The 18,546-nt window shown below is 37.9% G+C and overlaps 1 protein-coding gene across 2 annotated transcripts; it reads left to right on the top strand.

Annotated features, from left to right (window-relative positions):
• Nucleotides 1-36: 36 nt before the first annotated feature.
• On the top strand, nt 37-12,327 carry LOC136851963 (116 kDa U5 small nuclear ribonucleoprotein component). Of its 2 annotated transcripts, none has more exons than XM_067126344.1 (5): nt 37-165; nt 2,680-2,985; nt 3,993-4,180; nt 8,564-8,732; nt 9,807-12,327. In XM_067126344.1, exons 2-5 carry the CDS (start codon nt 2,695-2,697, stop codon nt 12,084-12,086), a joined length of 2,928 nt encoding a protein of 975 aa, XP_066982445.1. In that variant the 5' UTR covers nt 37-165; nt 2,680-2,694; the 3' UTR covers nt 12,087-12,327. The 2 variants fall into 2 exon arrangements, with proteins under 2 accessions (XP_066982445.1, XP_066982444.1); XM_067126343.1 differs by having other exon boundaries at nt 37-175.
• The last annotated feature ends 6,219 nt before the right edge of the window (nt 12,328-18,546 follow it).

The raw sequence follows: 18,546 nt of genomic DNA, 5'->3' as shown, positions 1-18,546 counted from the left end.
CCGATGTATAGAATAAGCCTCTAACAAGGAACGTTTCAGACAAACAATATTATTAAGCCAAAGAACGAAGAAGAAGATCAAAACAACGCGACGTTTGTGAAGGTTTTGTGAGACCTTTTGGCAAAGTTTTTTAATATCAGTTTTTTGCGGAGGTTACGAGGCGTGGTAAGCAAAGGTGAAGAATTTACATGTTTTAACGGTCATTAACGAATGTGTAGTTAATGTTTTCAAGCCTAAATAACCGAGTTAAAGACCACAAGAGGCTACGATAATGTAGGAGTTTGAGGTTGGCTGTAGCTTGCCGGTGGTAGTATATTTTACAACCTGCCTGTTATTATATGAGTTTCTCATGCTGTAGATCTAAGAAGTATGGGGAAACTGGTGTTATTTTTGTTAAGAAACAAAAACGAGAAGTCTAATAACATCTTAGGGCCAGGTTTAAGCTTAACCATGGTAAACCTACCAGAACCACCACGAGAGTAAGCCAGGTACCGGATATAATGGTAGAGCCACGGAGTTACTCCGCATCCGGTGTTACCTTCGAAATTGAGTTTTTTCCATACTTTTAGGTCAAACTTTACCTTTTGCGCTGTCTGATTCAAGCCAGTCGTCGACTGGGACAGGTTCCTCGTACATAAATAGATCTAACCTTTCCTATAATGCCAGGTCCTGACCTAACCACATCTTACCCACCTAACCTAACTTTGGGCGGCGTGCCCTGACCTGGCCCGGGGGGGAGGGGTGATTCAGCGACTGGCGGGAACCAGGCCTCGCAACTATTGTAAAGTATTAAATACCTTATTGTTGCTAATGAAGGAGGTGGTGGTATTTATTGTAGGTCAGTTATTATTAGCCTCATATCGACCCAACATGGTTGGGACCCCTTTGGGAACGTGGGGTTTTGGGTGGGGGAAATCGTTGGGGGAAAGGCCGGGGTAGAACTAAGCATTAGCTCCATGTCGGGTGTTACTTTGGAAATTGAATTTTCCTATAGTACAGTATTTTGTTTGCTTAACAAGATTTTACCATTGCTTTTTGTCGGTCGACTATAATTAACCTGTAATTAACCTCAGAAGTTGTACGCTGGCCATCCTGGAATGCTTTCGCGCATGCACAGTGTTATAGGAGAACTTTTGCTAAAAGTGGAGTTTTCCACCCCCTACTAAGTAACATAGCCTGCTAGGTTAGGTTAGGTTTAGGTAAGGGTACATTAGGTTAGTATAGCTTATTGTATAATAGGTTTCCTTAGCCAATCCCTTCTTGAACATATGGCTCCCTGATGACTTGTGCATGCGCGGAACCATTCCATAACAACAACATGGCGATCTAGTCTCTCTCCCAACATTTCCAAAACCCTGCGTTCCCAATGGCCGCTCAACCATGTTGGGTAGATATGAGGTTAGTAATTGACCAACAATAAACACCACCTTCTTCATCAGCAACACTAAAAGTATAGGGAAAATCAATTTCCAAGGTAACAAGCCGTGCGGAGCTTTTGCTTAGAATACTAAATATAAATATATAGTGTTGTATGTTATTTGGTAATGATTTGATGCCCCGCAGGTCCTTTCCCAAATTCATGTTGTCATGGCTCAGTAGGCTGTGTTGAAAAAAATTCTCTCTCTCTTAAAAGTGCTACTTGGTAAATGACCCATAAAGTGGTTGTTACTTCTAATTGAAATGAAAGCTCTTAGCCTACACAATCATCATCTTAAATGGGTGAATGTAAAGAAGACGGCCACACGAAGATATTTTTTGTTGATATGATTTTTTGTCTAAAACACAAAGAAAATGGTTTATGTAATGTAATATGGATGAGATAATGTGAGAAATATGTTGAGATAATGAGAAATTTACCGTTATTTGCTTATGGTTTGACATTCATCCCCGACGGGCTGGTACTAAACATGGTGGAAGCTCCGTGGAATGCCATGTTTTAGTGCCAGCCCCACAGGGAAGAAAGTGAAAATGTAAACAAAAGATCGTAAATTTCTCCTTACCTTGGTAAATTTTTCAGTTGATCTTACATGCACTGCATTATATACAGTACACCGTTTTGTATATTCTAATACAAAAATTATATGATTGAACAATATCTTCACACAGCCATCTTCTTTACATTTACCTCATGAATCGTTTTTAGGATAGCTTTTCTGTTCCTTGGGTTAGTGAAGAGTTTCCTCCACTTTTACTGTGCTCTTTCATTTAAATCAGGGGTCAGCAACCTCTGGCCCACAGGCTGCCACATCCAGCCCACCAACTTAACCCTGCACAGTAATTATCTAATAGTTATCTAGTTTAAGGCATTGAGCGATCTTTATAGTAAATTTGATATCATGGCCCTCCTCCAAGACGCTGCATAGCTGTCTGGCCCGCACTCTCCTAAAGGTTGCCAATCCCTAATCTAGGTCTTCATTTATCGACTTTCTACTTGATTTCTTGCGTTTTCCTTAAATATTTTTGAATATATGGTCATTTGTTTTACGAAAACATTTTAATCTTTTCCAATGTATCGCACGGCCACATGCTTTTATAAGTTTTCTTAGTTTCAACTTACTTTACATTTAAAGAGCATGGATTTGACGTTTTAGAACTCCACCAATTCTGTAACCACAACATTGCTGTCTGTGAATTTCTAACTTGTCCAAGATAGAGAAATTAAATGAATTATTTTTCCAGCGTTACTGAAGAAGCATGGACGCTGATTTGTACGACGAGTTTGGGAATTACATCGGTCCGGAGCTAGACTCCGATGAGGACGATGAGGAAGAAGAAGATGATGATTACCCCGACCAAGACCAGGACATGAATGGCTACGATGACGACGACGGAATGGCAGGGGAAGAGGAGGAGGTGTCCGCTCAAGCAGTCGTACTACACGAAGACAAACAATATTACCCTAGTGCAGCAGATGTGTATGGGCCTGAGGTGGAAACCATCGTTCAGGAGGAAGATGCTCAGCCGTTGACACAGCCTATAATAAAGGTATAATAACGGTGTTATATGAATCACTAGATGTACCATACATTTATAATACCAGTATGTTAGTAGTGTTGGTATGATTTTTTGTAAATGTATGTCTTTCCCCTATAGCTACTGAGTTCCCTTTTGCCACCAGCTGCACTGCTTTGTGTCTTTTACTTTGCATATGATCTTTCATCTCTATCTGCTTGGCTGTCCAACATCTTTAACTTCTCCAATTTTGCCTCTTATCACAGAACAAATATTTTGGATGTTGGTAAAAGTCTAGAATATGATGCTGTGGTTTCGTTGAATTAACCAGTAGCAGTGTTATATGAAATTGCCTTTGTGTGATTTTAATGGGATTAATTATGATGTGATCAGTTGCAAGTCAAAATTTAAGCCCTGTAACATGAAATGTGTGTTTGTATTGAACCTTATTGCTAAAATGATTTTAATTTATCTTAATTTTCCCTCTGGAATGATAATTTTTAAGTGGGTCTGCAGATTTGTTTACCTCTTATTAAAACTACTTTAGCTATACAGTAATTTAAATGTGTTTCTAATTTAAATGTTTGTTTATCATTTGTTTATATAAACTGTGTTTTTTTACCTTAGTTTTTTGAACATCCTTTAAAACAACTGTAAATTAGTATTTTTTAGGGTACAACAATGCTTTACAGCAGTAAGGCTAGGTTTTTATTTTTATTTAAAAAACCTTTTAAATTCCTTTATGAAGGTCAAGAATATAAACTCATTTGTATGTGAAAAAAGATGAAGCAACAGTAATATAGTTTGGTATTGTATTACCCGAAAAAGTAATTGTGTCATACTCAAGATTTTACTCATATAAAAGCTTGTAGCTTATTTTACATATCTACAACTACTCTGATCTTTTCTATGACTTCTAGATGATATTGTCTTATTTATTGTAATTGTACCATTTTCTGTGTATATTTTTGGGAATAGCTTCACACATCAGATGAGCTTAGTGATTTTATTTGATATTAATGATTTTGTCATTATTGCAGCCTGTGAAGGTGAAGAAATTCAGCCATGTTGAGAAGGATCTGCCAACAACCACTTACAATTTGGAATTTTTAGCAGACCTCATGGACAATCCATGCCTAGTTCGCAATGTGTCACTGGTAGGCCACCTTCACCATGGTAAAAGTACCTTCGTTGACTGTCTTATTCATCAGACCCATCCTGAATTCAGGTATGTCATTTCTTTTATAGCACCCAGGTACTTTTTGTGAGATTAGGAAGAACTGAGAGAAGTTGTAGTCATATTATCACTCTCAAAGCCATAAACATTTTTAAATGTTGAGTTATCGAATAGACCTTTCACATACTGATTCTGCTCTTTCCTTAGCTTATGTCATCACACTATTTTGCCCTTCATGCATGTTACTGTTCATATTATAAATTATACCCACATAATTTATTGCTGAAATATCTAAATCTGGTGCTCTTACCCATTCAAGGATTCTGTTGCATCATACTTTTTCAGTCAGAACCTTATGTCCATGTAATAAAAGGGAATTCTTTACTTTTATATACTGTATAAGAAACCTTTCCATCATGTGAACATATCTCCATGGAGTTACATTCTTACTACAATACAGTAGTACAGTATCTCACTGATGGTCTTGGCTCCATATGTTTTTGTCTAGTATTGTAAGTAAGAGTATTCTGCAGGACCTCACTAATGCAAACCCTCTTAATTTGCATAAGTCCTTACCTTAATCTGCCAGTATGGCATTACATAGAACATAATCTAATTGTGGAGGTAACATGAATGAACTGTGTGTTTCTTTCTCTACTGACATGTAAAGACACTATTTGTATACCAGTAAGAACATTTCATTCCTGGGAGGAAAAGAAGGAATTTTGCAGGTCTTGACATGGCTATCCCAGCCTCTTCATCTCAGTTACAAAGTCCCACAAGACTGCAGTATCTCTGAGGCCTCTACAGTCACCACCTTACTTATAAACATTCAGAAATACAAGGTTACAGTTAAAATTGCCACCCGTAAGTTCACATTTTGCTCTGCGCATCTGTTCTTGCCAACAGAAGAACATGGCGAAGAAGAGGAACCCGTTCCTTTAACCCCTTCCCTGGTTATCGCGAGTATTCTCGTGATTCAATGTATTCTTTTTTTACTCTTTCATACTTGTTGTTGTTCTTATTATTTCTATCTTTCTGAGTCATTCTTTGATGAATTCCCATTTCTGTATTTCCTCTCAGGAAACATTTAGTATGTACAAAAGATTGATGTGCACTGTCACTTTATAAAAAACCAGAACTGCTCCTGCGATGTTCTTTCCAAATAATTCAAGCATAGGAAAAATGGTACATTTGAACCAGAATCAGAATTTTAATTTCTTCTTTTGACCTTTTCAACATCCAGTGTAATTAATAGTATCTTATTACTCTCAGTTGATGTAAAGAGTAACAAAAATTTACATATTAAAAAGCTTATAAATAATTCAAGATAAGAACAGCCATAGAGCATTTGAAGTTTAGTGACTCACATCTATTCCAGTTGATGTAAGAATTGAACATTCTTAAGCACAATTTACTCACACACTACATTAAACTGAACCTCAAGTGGACATAATATCTGTGGAACCCAGGGAAAAATTGATAACACATGAGGGTAAAGGTTAAAGCATTGATTTTCTTACAATGAGAAAACTCTGGATGACATAGGAAATTAATTTATGCCTCCCAGGTGAGGCATACCCAATACATTTTGGCTTCAGTGCTATATGAGTTTATAGTAAGGGAAAGAAGGTTATTTAAGAGAGAGACAATGAAAAGGATAAAAACATAGAAACTGGAAAATGAAATTATATAAAGTATGAAGAAACAGTCCACAAACAAGGAAAAAAATTGGAAAAACTACACTGCTGGAAGAAGGCAGACAAAGGGAAACAGAATTATAATATAGAAGCATTAGTTTGAGAGTAAGCATAGAGTTCCCTTAATGTGTAGAGGAAGAGAAGAAATTAGAGGTATAGAGAGGGGAAAAGGAGGAGGTCAGGATGCAAGTGGTATGGGCAAAGGAAAATTGGCTAAGCACATTGACCCTGAAAATGGAGAAATCTAAGCTGAATGAATTATAATAATGATGGCAGTACCACACTTTGAAAATGTGAAGGAATTAATAGGAATTCACAGAATTTGATGTGATGGAGGGACTGCTAGAGAAGTAAGGAGAACCCTGGGTAAAAAAAATAGTTTCAAGCTCCTGGACTATTTAATTTGAAAGTAGGTATTGTACCAGTCATTGATGAGCTGATGATAACGTGTGAAAATATTAGAAAAGTGGATTGTTACAGCCAAATTTTATGAATATAAAGGTGATGAACTTATGTAAAATGTATCTAGGAAAAAATTGCTGAAGGATGTTTTGAAAGTATTGGAGAAGGTGCTGAAGGAAAGATGGTGGCAAAAAATCTTTAAGATTGACAAGTGTATTGTTGGCCTTATGCAAAGGAAATCAACAACAGGCATGATGTTGGTCTAGTAGAACATCAAGGAACATGATAATGCATTTGACATGGTGCAAGACAAGTAGATACTGTAACTGAAAGATGGTCATCACAGAATTTCCCAGTGATTAGACAGTTGACATGAAGACAAGAAAGAGTCAGGTAGCCCAGGACATCATAAGTAGAGTTTCCAGCGGATGGATGGGTGATCATGATGAACAGTTGGAAGTTTCTGCAGTGGATTAGTGACTGCGGGATGATGGGTGATCTGACAGCCAAGATGCCAAGACAGTGTAAGGACCAAGATATCCAGTGGATAGGTAGATTTTTTGGGGCATATTGCATTCAGTGAACCAAGTTGATGATCTACAGTACCAGGATGAGAAACAATGATGTTTGGATGATATTCATCAAACAGATAAGGGACAGGATTAACCATCGAAGCCTCTGATGATATGAAAAGGCCAGATGTTTTAGACGATTGTCAGGAGAGATCCAGTGATAGATGGTCATATAAACGCTAATAATGAGACTCTTTTGTTGTATGTTTTCCTGGTGGGCTTTAGACTTCAAGGAGCTCTTGTATGTAATGATGGACTCATAATGGATAGCTAACAGGACCATTGATACAAATTGGCTGCCTCCAAGAGAATAGCTGTATTTATGTTTAAATGGAAAAATTATCTTTGCTTTGCCAAAGAGGTCTTTCACCTTGTCCTTCTCATCTGGAATTCTGACATGGCTGAATTGGGCACAAAATGCAGATGTTGATAACTGGGTAATTTATAAAACTACTTTTCAGGTTATAGATAACATCTGATGCCTTTCTGTTTACCTAATGATGGGACATGATGTGACACTACCTGAGGTCCCTTGAAACCCCTGTCAGTTGCTAAAACTCCTTTGTCAGATGGCTGATAAAGTTATAAAGAAGAAAAGCATAAGCATCAAGCAATTACTGTATAGATGGCAAGGTCTGTGATCAGTTGGAGTCACTAATGACAAATAATAATCCTTTAATGCTTGACATTAACAGCATCAAGTCATTAGTGGAAATCATTTTAAGGCTCATTGTTTTCTGTTTATTCCTACTTGTTTTTTTTATGGTAAATAGCTTAGAGCGACAACATTCAATTGAAATACAACATTGTCAAGTGTCCAGCACTAGAAGTCTTTTATTCCCTTTACTGTAAAAATTGGGAATGGTCTTCCTGGTAGTGTTGTTTATACTATGCGTAATTTTCATAGAAGTTGTATTATTACTTCAAAGTGCTGTGTCTATCTTATTATATGGTTTATCCATCAGGATTTGACTAAAGTTTGAAATGGGAGCTGTTGACATTAAGAAGGAAATAAACTTTTTTTTTTTTTGCTGCTATACTGATGGAACATTGAGTGATGGTATACATATTTTTAAAGGAAAAAATAGTAACGTAGAAATGATTCATAAAATGCAGTGGGAGGCAAGGATTTATGCATTTTGGAAGTAAAACATTCCAAAAACTGTACCTTCAGCATCACACAAACTGTTTTGAAAGAGTGTAGGTGGCATACAGTAGGGTAACTCTTTAGAAGATAGGTTTTAAAGTGTCTTATCAAAAGTTAGTACAACACTCCATGCAGTGATTATTAATTCTTACAGAAATCTGAAGGAGATGCTCAAAGTAGTAATTGTTTTTATCATTCTCCTTCCTATTTACCTTGTTAATTGGAGCATTTGTAAAATTATGGTTTTTATTTTACAAAAAATTCCAAGTTTTGCTTCAAATTTTTGCTCTTTGTCTACCGTTCAGAAAATGATTTTAATTGGTGAACCCTGTGACTTTTCTTGCCTTTTTCATTTCTGTTCTGACATTGCCCACTTTCTGTTGAGGGTAGCTAATGCAATTGGTGGGCTAAAGAAAAGCCTCAACCAACCCAAAATGAAGAGAAAATTTACAGTGTTTTTGAACTTCAACAAAATGTTCTCATGACTATTTTCAAAACAGTAGTTACATGTAAAGGGAAACATTGTAAGTACAATTATGTTTGATAGATTAACAGTACTTACTGTAATTTGCCAAGAGTTAAGCATATGACTAATGTCTATTGTTATTTTTAGGAGCAAAGATGACGTACCTGTGCGGTACACTGACACACTTTTTACTGAAGGAGAACGGGGATTAAGTATCAAAGCCACACCAATTACGCTGGTCATGCAAGACGTCCGAAACAAGAGCTTTCTAATGAACATCTTTGACACACCTGGTCACGTAAATTTCTCAGATGAAGTAAGTCATTCTTTACACTCAGTCTCAATTCAACTATTTCCTTTTTCACCAACTGTTTTAATATTCATTGATCCATCCTATTGCTTTTATCTACATTCATGAATTTTCAAACTTCTTAGTTTCTGAAGTTCGTCTTTCCCTTCCTCATTCTGCACTCCATTACAAACCATTTGCTTATACCTCACTTTTGTGTCAGTCCACCCATAAAGATATTGATAAGCCATGGAAAGAAGTTTGGGATCATGTCAAGATTAGCGAACCCACTCGCATCAGGGTTCACTGTTCTTTACAAGATGATTATTGGGTTCATTATTCTTTACTTGGGAATAATCGGGTTCGCTGTTCTAGACATGAACACTTCGGTACCAGGCATTTTACCCCCCAGGGGCTGGTAGTAATCACGGTGAAACAGTGTAGATGAACTCACTGTTTTGCCGTGTTAGTACTAGCCCTCGTGGAATTGGAATTCAGACCAGAAAGGGTTGGCCATTCTCTACATGGGGATCATTGGGTTCGCTGTTCTGACATGGAGATGTTGGGTTAGCTAATCTTGACATGATCCAAAATATGTTTATAATTTTCAACATTTTCAGCTTATCAATGATTAAATTTTTTGGGTTTAAGTATGTCAAATAAGATCTTATGTAGTCCTTTGGAACAAACCCTTCATGCCAGCCCTATTAGAGTTAAAAATGTTAAACTCAGTGGTCTGGTAAAACCTGATATGCAAAATTTCATTAACTTGTTACACACCCACTGATATTGCTAGGAATGTAGCTTTCAGTGCACATAACCCTCTATGGAATTCCTGTTACCAAGCACTGTAAAAGCTGACTTTTCTGGTAGAGTAATCCAAAACAGATTCTAAAATACTTGATTTAGCCTCTGAACAATTAAAAAAAAATGAAAACGCTTTTTGGTCCCTTCCTTTGGAAAGTTACTCTTGTTAATTACTCAGCTTTAACTTGCAGTTCACTGGTAGCAGTTTTTCCCAATTGCTTATATAAATTAAATGTTTACATACTATAAAATTCTAAGATTGTTTTTAGAATTTTATATTTTATCTCATTTTAGGTAACGGCAGCAATGCGGTTAAGTGACGGCGTGGTCTTGTTTGTGGATGCTGCAGAAGGTGTCATGCTTAATACCCAGCGTTTACTCAAACACGCAGTACAAGAGCGTCTAGCCATTACCCTGTGTATTAATAAAATAGACAGGCTTATACTTGAATTAAAATTGCCACCGCAAGATGCATACTATAAGTTAAGGCACATTGTCGAGGAAGTCAATTCTCTTCTTCAGCAATACACTGACCAAGAGAATCCCCAGACTATATCTCCATTGCTGGGCAATGTTTGTTTTGCCAGCTCACAGTACGCTCTTTGCTTTACTCTGAAGTCATTTGCAAAACAGTATGCACAACAGTTTGGCTACGATCTGCAACTAGAAGACTTTTCTAGGCGACTCTGGGGTGATATTTACTTCAACCCTCGGACTAGGAAGTTTACGAAGAAGCCACCAACATCCACCTCCCAAAGAAGTTTTGTAGAATTCATTTTGGAGCCACTCTACAAAATATTTGCACACATTGTTGGTGATGTGGATTCCCATTTGGTTTCTTTGATGGATGAACTGGGAATTCACATGAGCAAAGAGGAGCAGAGAATGAACATCAGACCTCTTCTTAAACTCTTCATGATTAGGTTCATTGGGTCTTTTGATGGATTTGTCGACATGTGCGTCAGTCACATCCCATCTCCTCAAGCTTATGGTAGGCAGAAAGTAGAAACCACATACACTGGGCCTCTTGAGAGTGAATTAGCTGAGAGCATGATACAGTGTGATCCTGAGGGCCCCCTTGTAGTTCATACAACCAAACAGTACCCGAACGAAGACGCCACTGCTTTCCATGTGTTTGGACGTGTTCTTTCAGGGACTCTGCATGCAAACCAGGACGTGAGAGTCCTTGGAGAAAAATACACCCTAGTTGACGAAGAAGACTCGCGTATTTTGACAGTGGGTAGGCTGTGGGTTTATGAAGGACGATATAACATTGAAGTAAATGCTGTCCCAGCAGGAAACTGGGTTTTAATTGAGGGTATAGATGAACCTATCATTAAGACAGCTACTATCACTGATTTGCCACCAAGCAGTGAGCTTCACATTTTCAGACCATTAAAGTTCAACACTCATTCTGTTATTAAGATAGCTGTGGAGCCTGTCAACCCATCTGAGTTGCCAAAAATGTTGGATGGACTGAGGAAAGTCAACAAATCATATCCCTTACTAAATAATAAAGTTGAAGAATCTGGAGAACACATCATTCTTGGGACAGGAGAGCTGTACCTCGACTGTGTGATGCATGATTTACGTAAAATGTATTCTGAGATTGACATTAAAGTTGCTGATCCAGTGGTCAGTTTTTGTGAAACTGTTGTTGACACTTCATCTCTTAAATGTTTTGCTGAGACCCCAAATAAAAGAAATAAAATTACCATGATTGCTGAGCCTCTCGAGAGAGGGCTTGCTGAGGATATTGAGGGTGAAGTGGTTCAGATTAACTGGGACAGGAGGAGACTGGGAGAATTCTTCCAGACTCGCTACGACTGGGATGTGTTGGCTGCTCGTTCCATTTGGGCATTTGGTCCAGATCACAGTGGTCCAAATATTCTTGTGGATGACACATTACCTTCAGAGGTCGACAAAAATCTCCTTTCGTCTGTTAAGGATTCCATAGTACAAGGTTTTCAGTGGGGTACACGAGAGGGACCGTTATGTGAAGAACCTATCAGAAATTGTAAATTCAAAATTCTAGATGCAGTCATTGCAGAGGAACCATTACACAGAGGTGGAGGTCAGGTTATTCCAACTGCAAGACGAGTTGCTTATTCTGCATTCTTAATGGCCACGCCACGTCTGATGGAACCTTACTACTTTGTTGAAATTCAGGCACCAGCTGATTGCGTCTCGTCAGTTTACACAGTTCTGACAAAGAGACGTGGCCATGTCACTCAGGATGCTCCAGTTGCAGGATCGCCTTTGTATACCATCAAAGCTTTCATTCCAGCAATTGACTCCTTTGGTTTTGAAACAGACTTACGAATGCACACACAAGGACAAGCCTTTTGTCTTAGCGTCTTTCATCACTGGCAGATTGTTCCAGGTGATCCATTAGACAAGAGTATACAGATTCGCCCTCTTGAACCTCAGCCTGCCACTCACTTGGCCCGAGAGTTCATGATCAAGACACGTCGCCGAAAGGGTCTATCAGAAGATGTATCTATCAACAAGTTCTTCGATGACCCTATGTTGTTGGAGCTGGCCAGACAGGACGTCACTCTGAATTATGCTTAAGGTTTTTATACAGTATCAGTATATGTTTTTGTAAATTATATTTGTATATCTTTTGAGACCAAGAAAAAATGCCAAGTAGCATGTTAATTATGTTGTACCTTAGAAAGATTAAATGATAATTGAAAACTTGCATGTCTCAATCTTTACACTTTGAATCATATTTTGTATGTTTGTGTAGATGTGCAATTCTGTGTATTATAATGATAATGACAAAGCTGGAGAAGATATTTTATTAGAATTATATATGTGTTTCGCTCCATCCTTTTTTATTATTCTTATTGTTATTCAGAAGATGAACCCTATTCATATGGATCAAACCCACAGAAGCCATTGACTTGAAAGTCAAGCTTCTAAAGAATGTGGTGCTCATTAGGAAGTAGAGAAGATAAAGGGAAATACTGGAAGGAGAGATCTCACTTATTTAAAAAAAATTAATAAATAGATAAAAATGTATTAAAATGCAAGAAGAATGGCGTTAGGTACTTTGACATCCCAATTGTATGACGTCCTCAGGGAGAGTTCCACAGTCCAACGGTGTGAGGAATCAAGGCCTTCTGGAACTGAAGTTCTACAGCCAGGCACATTTACTGCATACTGGTGCTGCTGTTCAGCTAATCTGGTTGCTCTTGGCAGGAAACGGGGATCGGGGATCAAATGTGAATGTGAAGGCTCTCTATTAAAATACAACATATGAGAAAGTGACGAACGAGACCTTCCGTCGATGGTCCAAATCATAACTGCTAATATTAGGCAGCAGAAACGTACCACCACGAATGAAGATTTGCTCTGGAGCCAAAAGTTTTGGTCCTTTTTTTTTCTTTTTTTGTCCAGGACTAATTATTTGTTTTTATTTTTAAGACAATGCTCTTACTGGCAAATGTAATTATGTAGACGAAAGTATAAGTGAAGTAGTATCATTTTGTCATTTTTATTTTCTCTGCAGACCTTGGTATCATTCAGTATCATTTTATGTAAAGCTTATCTTTTTTATGACCATTTCAGTTTAGTATTTTGTCTTAAAAAGCTTAGAATTATTTTGTCATCTGTAAAACTTCTGTACAACCACACACTTTTCTCATTCCCGCCACATTTTATTTACAACCCCTCATCATACTTAACCTTTGATGGAGCATCTGAAAGTTACAGTTTTCAACTGCAGTGACATTAAAACTAATTACAGTGTATTAGAGGATTTTTTATCATACAAGAAAAAGATGGATGTCAGTGAAATAGTCTAGAGAAGTATGTTTTCTAGATATAAAATAAAAAAGTGCACCAGGACAACTGGATCAAAAGACAGCTAAAAATATTGCTACACTGAATACGATTAGAAGCGCTGTCATCTACAATGAAAATACTTTGCATTATGGTGGACACTGAGTACAGTCTAGAGGAAGTATTGAATGCTGACGTTGCTGGGGTTAATCTATTACTGTATTTTGGAAGCTAGGATAACCTGGACAGTCCTGTTGTAAGGAAGCCTGCCCACCACCACCATGGGAAATGTGGATGTTTTACAAGTGGCTAATATGGAAAATGCTAAGCTCATTATTAACTTAATGCACAGATACACTTTGTTGTTTTCATACCACTAGCTTTTCATAGTCGTCTGTCCTACGTGCCAACATTTGTGGTCTTTAATATCCCCAGATGTAAAGTTTTTAACAAAAAATTATAGTCAAATAATACATTCACCAACTGAACCACTTAGTACTCATTAATCATCTCTACAACTGTACCTCAGTTTAACAAAAAGGTGTTTATCTTTTGCTTTATCTTTCTTCCGCTTCTTTTCTTCCATCTTGACCAACCTCTAAGTATTGCTTTTTAGTGTAACTGGGTTTTTCTGCCAGTTTTACCTTTAGACCCTTGTACTCCAACTCCCTATTTTCATAATAATAAGCACTGGATGGCTGGAAGTGCGTCAGTGCTTGGCCTTATAGCCTCAAATTCATGATTCCTCTATTTCTACCTTACATTTTACGTGGTCAGGAAATGAGGCTGTGAGCTTAATGGGGCTGGGCGAAGGGAATTGATTGTGAGATTAGTGGCTTTGTATGAAAAAATTATAAGTTTCGTTTTAAAAACTCTTCTATCACGGCTCATCAATCACATGTATCCAAACTGCAGTTTAGGTGGGAGGCCAGATGTTTAAACACTTCACAGTGTTGGGTAGGCCTACAGGATCCAGAACAGTAACTAGTGTTGTGAGCTAGGAACCAAGGCTCTGTAATGCAAGGATGAACCTATAGCATCGAGTTAAAAGCTTTTAGCTGGAAGTCTCTTCAGGTCCAGCCAATAAGTGCACTTCATCTTCACAAGAAAAGTAGTGGTAAATGCAGAAAATAAAAATGCGTATATGAAGGTTCCCCAACGTCTTCCCTCAAAGATAATGTTTAGCCCACTGTGACTACAATGAATACAGATCCAGTGATTAGTGACAAACATCTCTTGAATAAAAACTAGCCACTGCCCGGTACCTGCCTTCGAAATAAAGACATTCATACTACGGTGAAAACCAGTAGGAGTAGAGACTGCTCTAATTTTGTTGACTACTACTTATCCTGTTATGATTTGCTACTTGATTCGTTATTGTAGCCTCTCGGGATTATTTGCTTTAGCCAGTTGGAGATGGTATTCTTCATAACGTGTTTCCAACATCGCCCTATACAGAGAAACAGTTTGGAGTTATCATGCCTAGAGTCCTTGACCCTTCACAAGAAGTGCCAAACAGCTCATACCGGGCAAAGAAGAAAACTCTTGTTGCTAAATACAGAAAATGGGAGGCATGATGAAGTTTGTTGTGGTATATTCCTGGCTGCTGGTCATTTTGGCGTTCCCTACAGAGTTAGGTCCAAAGGTCTTACCAATGTCCAAATTTCAGCTTGCACGGCTTCCCTGGATCACAGGTGAATATGCCTGACCCATCTGGAAGTTGCAAATACCGGTAGAAAACTGTACCCTTTATGCTTAATCCAACAGTGAGGTTTCTTGAAGCTTTTCGTTTGGAGGCTTGGTAAGATCTTAAGGAGAAAGGGATGGTCCCAGTTAGGAGGTTTAAGCCACCCTTTAGGAACTTCTTTGAAATGCAGGATGAACCGTTACAAGGACGCCTTCCCGTGGTGTCTAAGAAAAAGAAGGAACGCCAAAATCCCAGGAAATGTTGTCGCAGGTAAATCAACAACCCTTTCACTGCACCAGCTATAGAATTGTTGCATCTGACTGGTGGAGGTTGTTGGTCAAAGTCCTACAGATTTGCCGGACGCAAATACTGTACCAAAGAACCTGACAGATTTTCGGATTCAATGTCCACTTCGATGGGAGAACCTGCTTACCTCAGCTGTGACTAAAAACTCATGGAATATTTTCCTCAACTGGCCCAAGTATAAAAACATTTTGTATTGCAGGTAGGCAGAACTTGGACATATGTGATGATCTTAATGTGAAGATTGGCTATAATGCTACTTTAAAATACTGTGCCATTTTGCCCAAAATATTTTCGGACACTTCACAACAGTAATGTATCAGCTTGTTTGTTTATTGTTAGTGTCCTTTTTTCATGTCTTTATTATTCTTTTCCTTTCCACACTCTTCATTCTAACCTTTGCAAAATTCTTAGCACCTTAATGGTGTACAAATTACAGATAATAAAATTGAAAACGTGCCTCGCCTATCTCATCACTTGTATCGAGAGAGAGAGAGAGAGAGAGTTGAAACTTCACGCCATACATCTTAGTTATTCATAGCATGGACCATTAATCTAAATAAGGCCTGCAATGAGGGTAGCACAAGACTGCAAAATGCCCAAAAGTAGATGCGGGCTAGGGCAATGCCTGTAATGTTGACGGAAACATTTGACACTTTGGTGCATAGTCCAGAGAGAAATGTTAGACCAGATTGTAATGATTTTCGTTTGTTTCATTCTGCTGGAAGGAGGTTACGCTACAGCGACACAGATGGTGCTTTGGAACTTTCAGTACGCCACCATAAGTCCTGCTGTGGTGTCTACTTCGAAGCTTCGCCTTCGAAATAGACGATATGACTACTAAATGTGTAGGAGTGGATGAGAGTATGAGACTAGTCACGATCTGAACAACAAGAATTCAATGATGCCGAATATTTCCACAATCAATGCTAGCTTGGTTTCTATATTATTATTATTATTATTATTATTATTATTATTATTATTATTATTATTATTATTATTGAGTCCAAAACCGAATTACATCCAATTGTCGGATCAATGCTAAAACACGCCTGCATTCATGTATATGATCCGGCATCAGTAACAGTCATTACGTAGAGAGAGAGAGAGAGAGAGAGAGAGAGAGAGAGTAACAAGGTTCTGAGCTCTCTTTCTCTCTCTTTCATCATATATATATATATATATATATATATATATATATATATATATATATATATATATATATATATATATATATATATATATATATATATATATATATATAGTGAAAAAAAGATGTCAATTCCTTCATCCAATCCGTGCCCGAGAAAACTCAGAGGGAAGAAGCTTGGCATCCACTCACGAAAGAGACTACGTACCTGCCTGTTTACTGGATGGAAAAAAAAACAGAGGCGGTAACAGAATGCCAAAGCTTAAAAGGAAAAATAAGTATAATTTTCTATATACATATATGAATTACAGTTTGACAGTGACTTCGCAAGTAATATTTGTACAAGTCAAAACACCTCCTGGCCTCAGGAAATGAATGGTTACCATTTGTATTAAAGAAAACGATTAGTCAAGTAAACGGGATGAAATTCGTAGGGTGTAGTGCCGTCAGTGCACCTCGCGCGGTGCACTGTAGGCATTATTTGAGCCTCTTTGCAGCGACCCTTCGGTCCCTAGCTGCAACATCTTTCATTCCTTTTACTGTACCTCCATTCATATTCTTTCTTCCATCTTACATTCCACCTTCTCCTAACAATTGTTTCACGGTGCAACTCCTTTGAGGTTACACCTTTTAAACCATTTCACCGTCGATTTCCGCTTCGGCGCTTGGCCTTAGGCCTAAATTTGATATTCCAAGACGAGCTTTACTACAGAAACAATATTTATGTACGTCGAATGAAAAAAAAAAAAAAAAAACGACTAAAGTCAACACAGACGTCACGGCAATCGAATGCACTCGATGTCATTCGCGTCCCGGGCAACAGAGACCGTGTCTGTGCATTTTCATACAACCATTACGGAGATTCTCACATGTCACAAGACCACACTAGTCAACATCACCTCGATGAGACGTACCATTCGCTCTGAACTGCTGTTGTGAAGTGTTGACTTTATATGTATAAATGATGACTTCATATGCAGTAATTTTATAGACATTAATTCTGGGTCTATGCATATTCTAAGGGATCTTGTGATTCAGTCCACAATTACATATGTAATGTTGTACAGCGTTGGTTAGGAACCTATATACAGATCCCGGAAATGGCATATGAAATATGATTATGCATGCGTTCCAGTTATTTCTACATGTTAAGGTGTCATTGCATGTTAGTCTGTCCAAATGAAAAGTGTCATTGCATATTAGTTTGTCCAAATGAAAAGTGTCATTGCATATTAGCTTGCCCATTCGATATTGGACAGTTCCATTGTAAATGCCCCGAATTGTGTTAAGTGAGATTTTAGATAGAAGAAACCAAAGCTATTATGCTAAGTTTAATAGTAATAAGCGATTAGCCAGTCCGTGTTAATCACAAGTACCTAATCTTAATGTTTACAGATTTGTCATTTTACGTAAGCTGTTTTCAATGTAATTCTAATGTGATTATTTTTGGGGGGGCATAGACCTATAAATCAATTGAAAGTTTTGGTGCTCGTAAATAGTTTCAGATTATCTCTCTCTTCTTCGTTGGCTGTTAACCTAAATGCAGTAAGAGTTTAGTTGTGTAACATAAAAAAAAATTACCGTTGCTAATTTAACAAAGAAGGCAAATGCGATATTAGGCCGTTAACACGTTTGATGCTTATGTTCCATTTATATAATCACTAAAAACTATATAAATATATATATATATATATATATATATATATATATATATATATATATATATATATATATATATATATATATATATAATGCTGTGTGGGCTTAGACATTTGGACTGTAGGAACAGCAGCGGCCGATCGGCTGTTGAGGCAAAGGACTTGCTGCTGCTGCTGCTGCTGCTGTTGCTGTTGCGTTCCAGGAGACATTTACATGGACGTACACACAAGAACGCGTATACACACACACACACACACACCCTAGACCAGACCTGTATACCGACAACTTTGCGGGCGACGAACGAACATACTAACACACAAGATACTCAACGGAGAGGCCGCACCTGTGTGTGTGTTGGGGGAGGGGGGAGTTAAGGGGAAGGGGCACACTGCCGTCTCCAGGGCCCCACCCTCCCTCCCCTAAGACCTGGGTCGGTCGGTCGGTCT

The sequence above is a fragment of the Macrobrachium rosenbergii genome, chromosome 24 (genome assembly GCF_040412425.1).
Source record: "Macrobrachium rosenbergii isolate ZJJX-2024 chromosome 24, ASM4041242v1, whole genome shotgun sequence".
Lineage (NCBI taxonomy): Eukaryota > Metazoa > Arthropoda > Malacostraca > Decapoda > Palaemonidae > Macrobrachium > Macrobrachium rosenbergii.
Note: the sequence above shows the minus strand (reverse complement) of the source record. Positions and strands in the feature narration are given on the sequence as shown.

What these genes read in the sequence shown, in the direction of transcription:
- LOC136851963 (XM_067126344.1), top strand. Translation starts at nt 2,695, where the DNA reads ATGGACGCTGATTTGTACGACGAGTTTGGGAATTACATCGGTCCGGAG. An exon ending in TGACACAGCCTATAATAAAG is followed by an intron (nt 2,986 to 3,992) that starts GTATAATAACGG and finishes TCATTATTGCAG; the next exon opens with CCTGTGAAGGTGAAGAAATT. An exon ending in ACGTAAATTTCTCAGATGAA is followed by an intron (nt 8,733 to 9,806) that starts GTAAGTCATTCT and finishes ATCTCATTTTAG; the next exon opens with GTAACGGCAGCAATGCGGTT.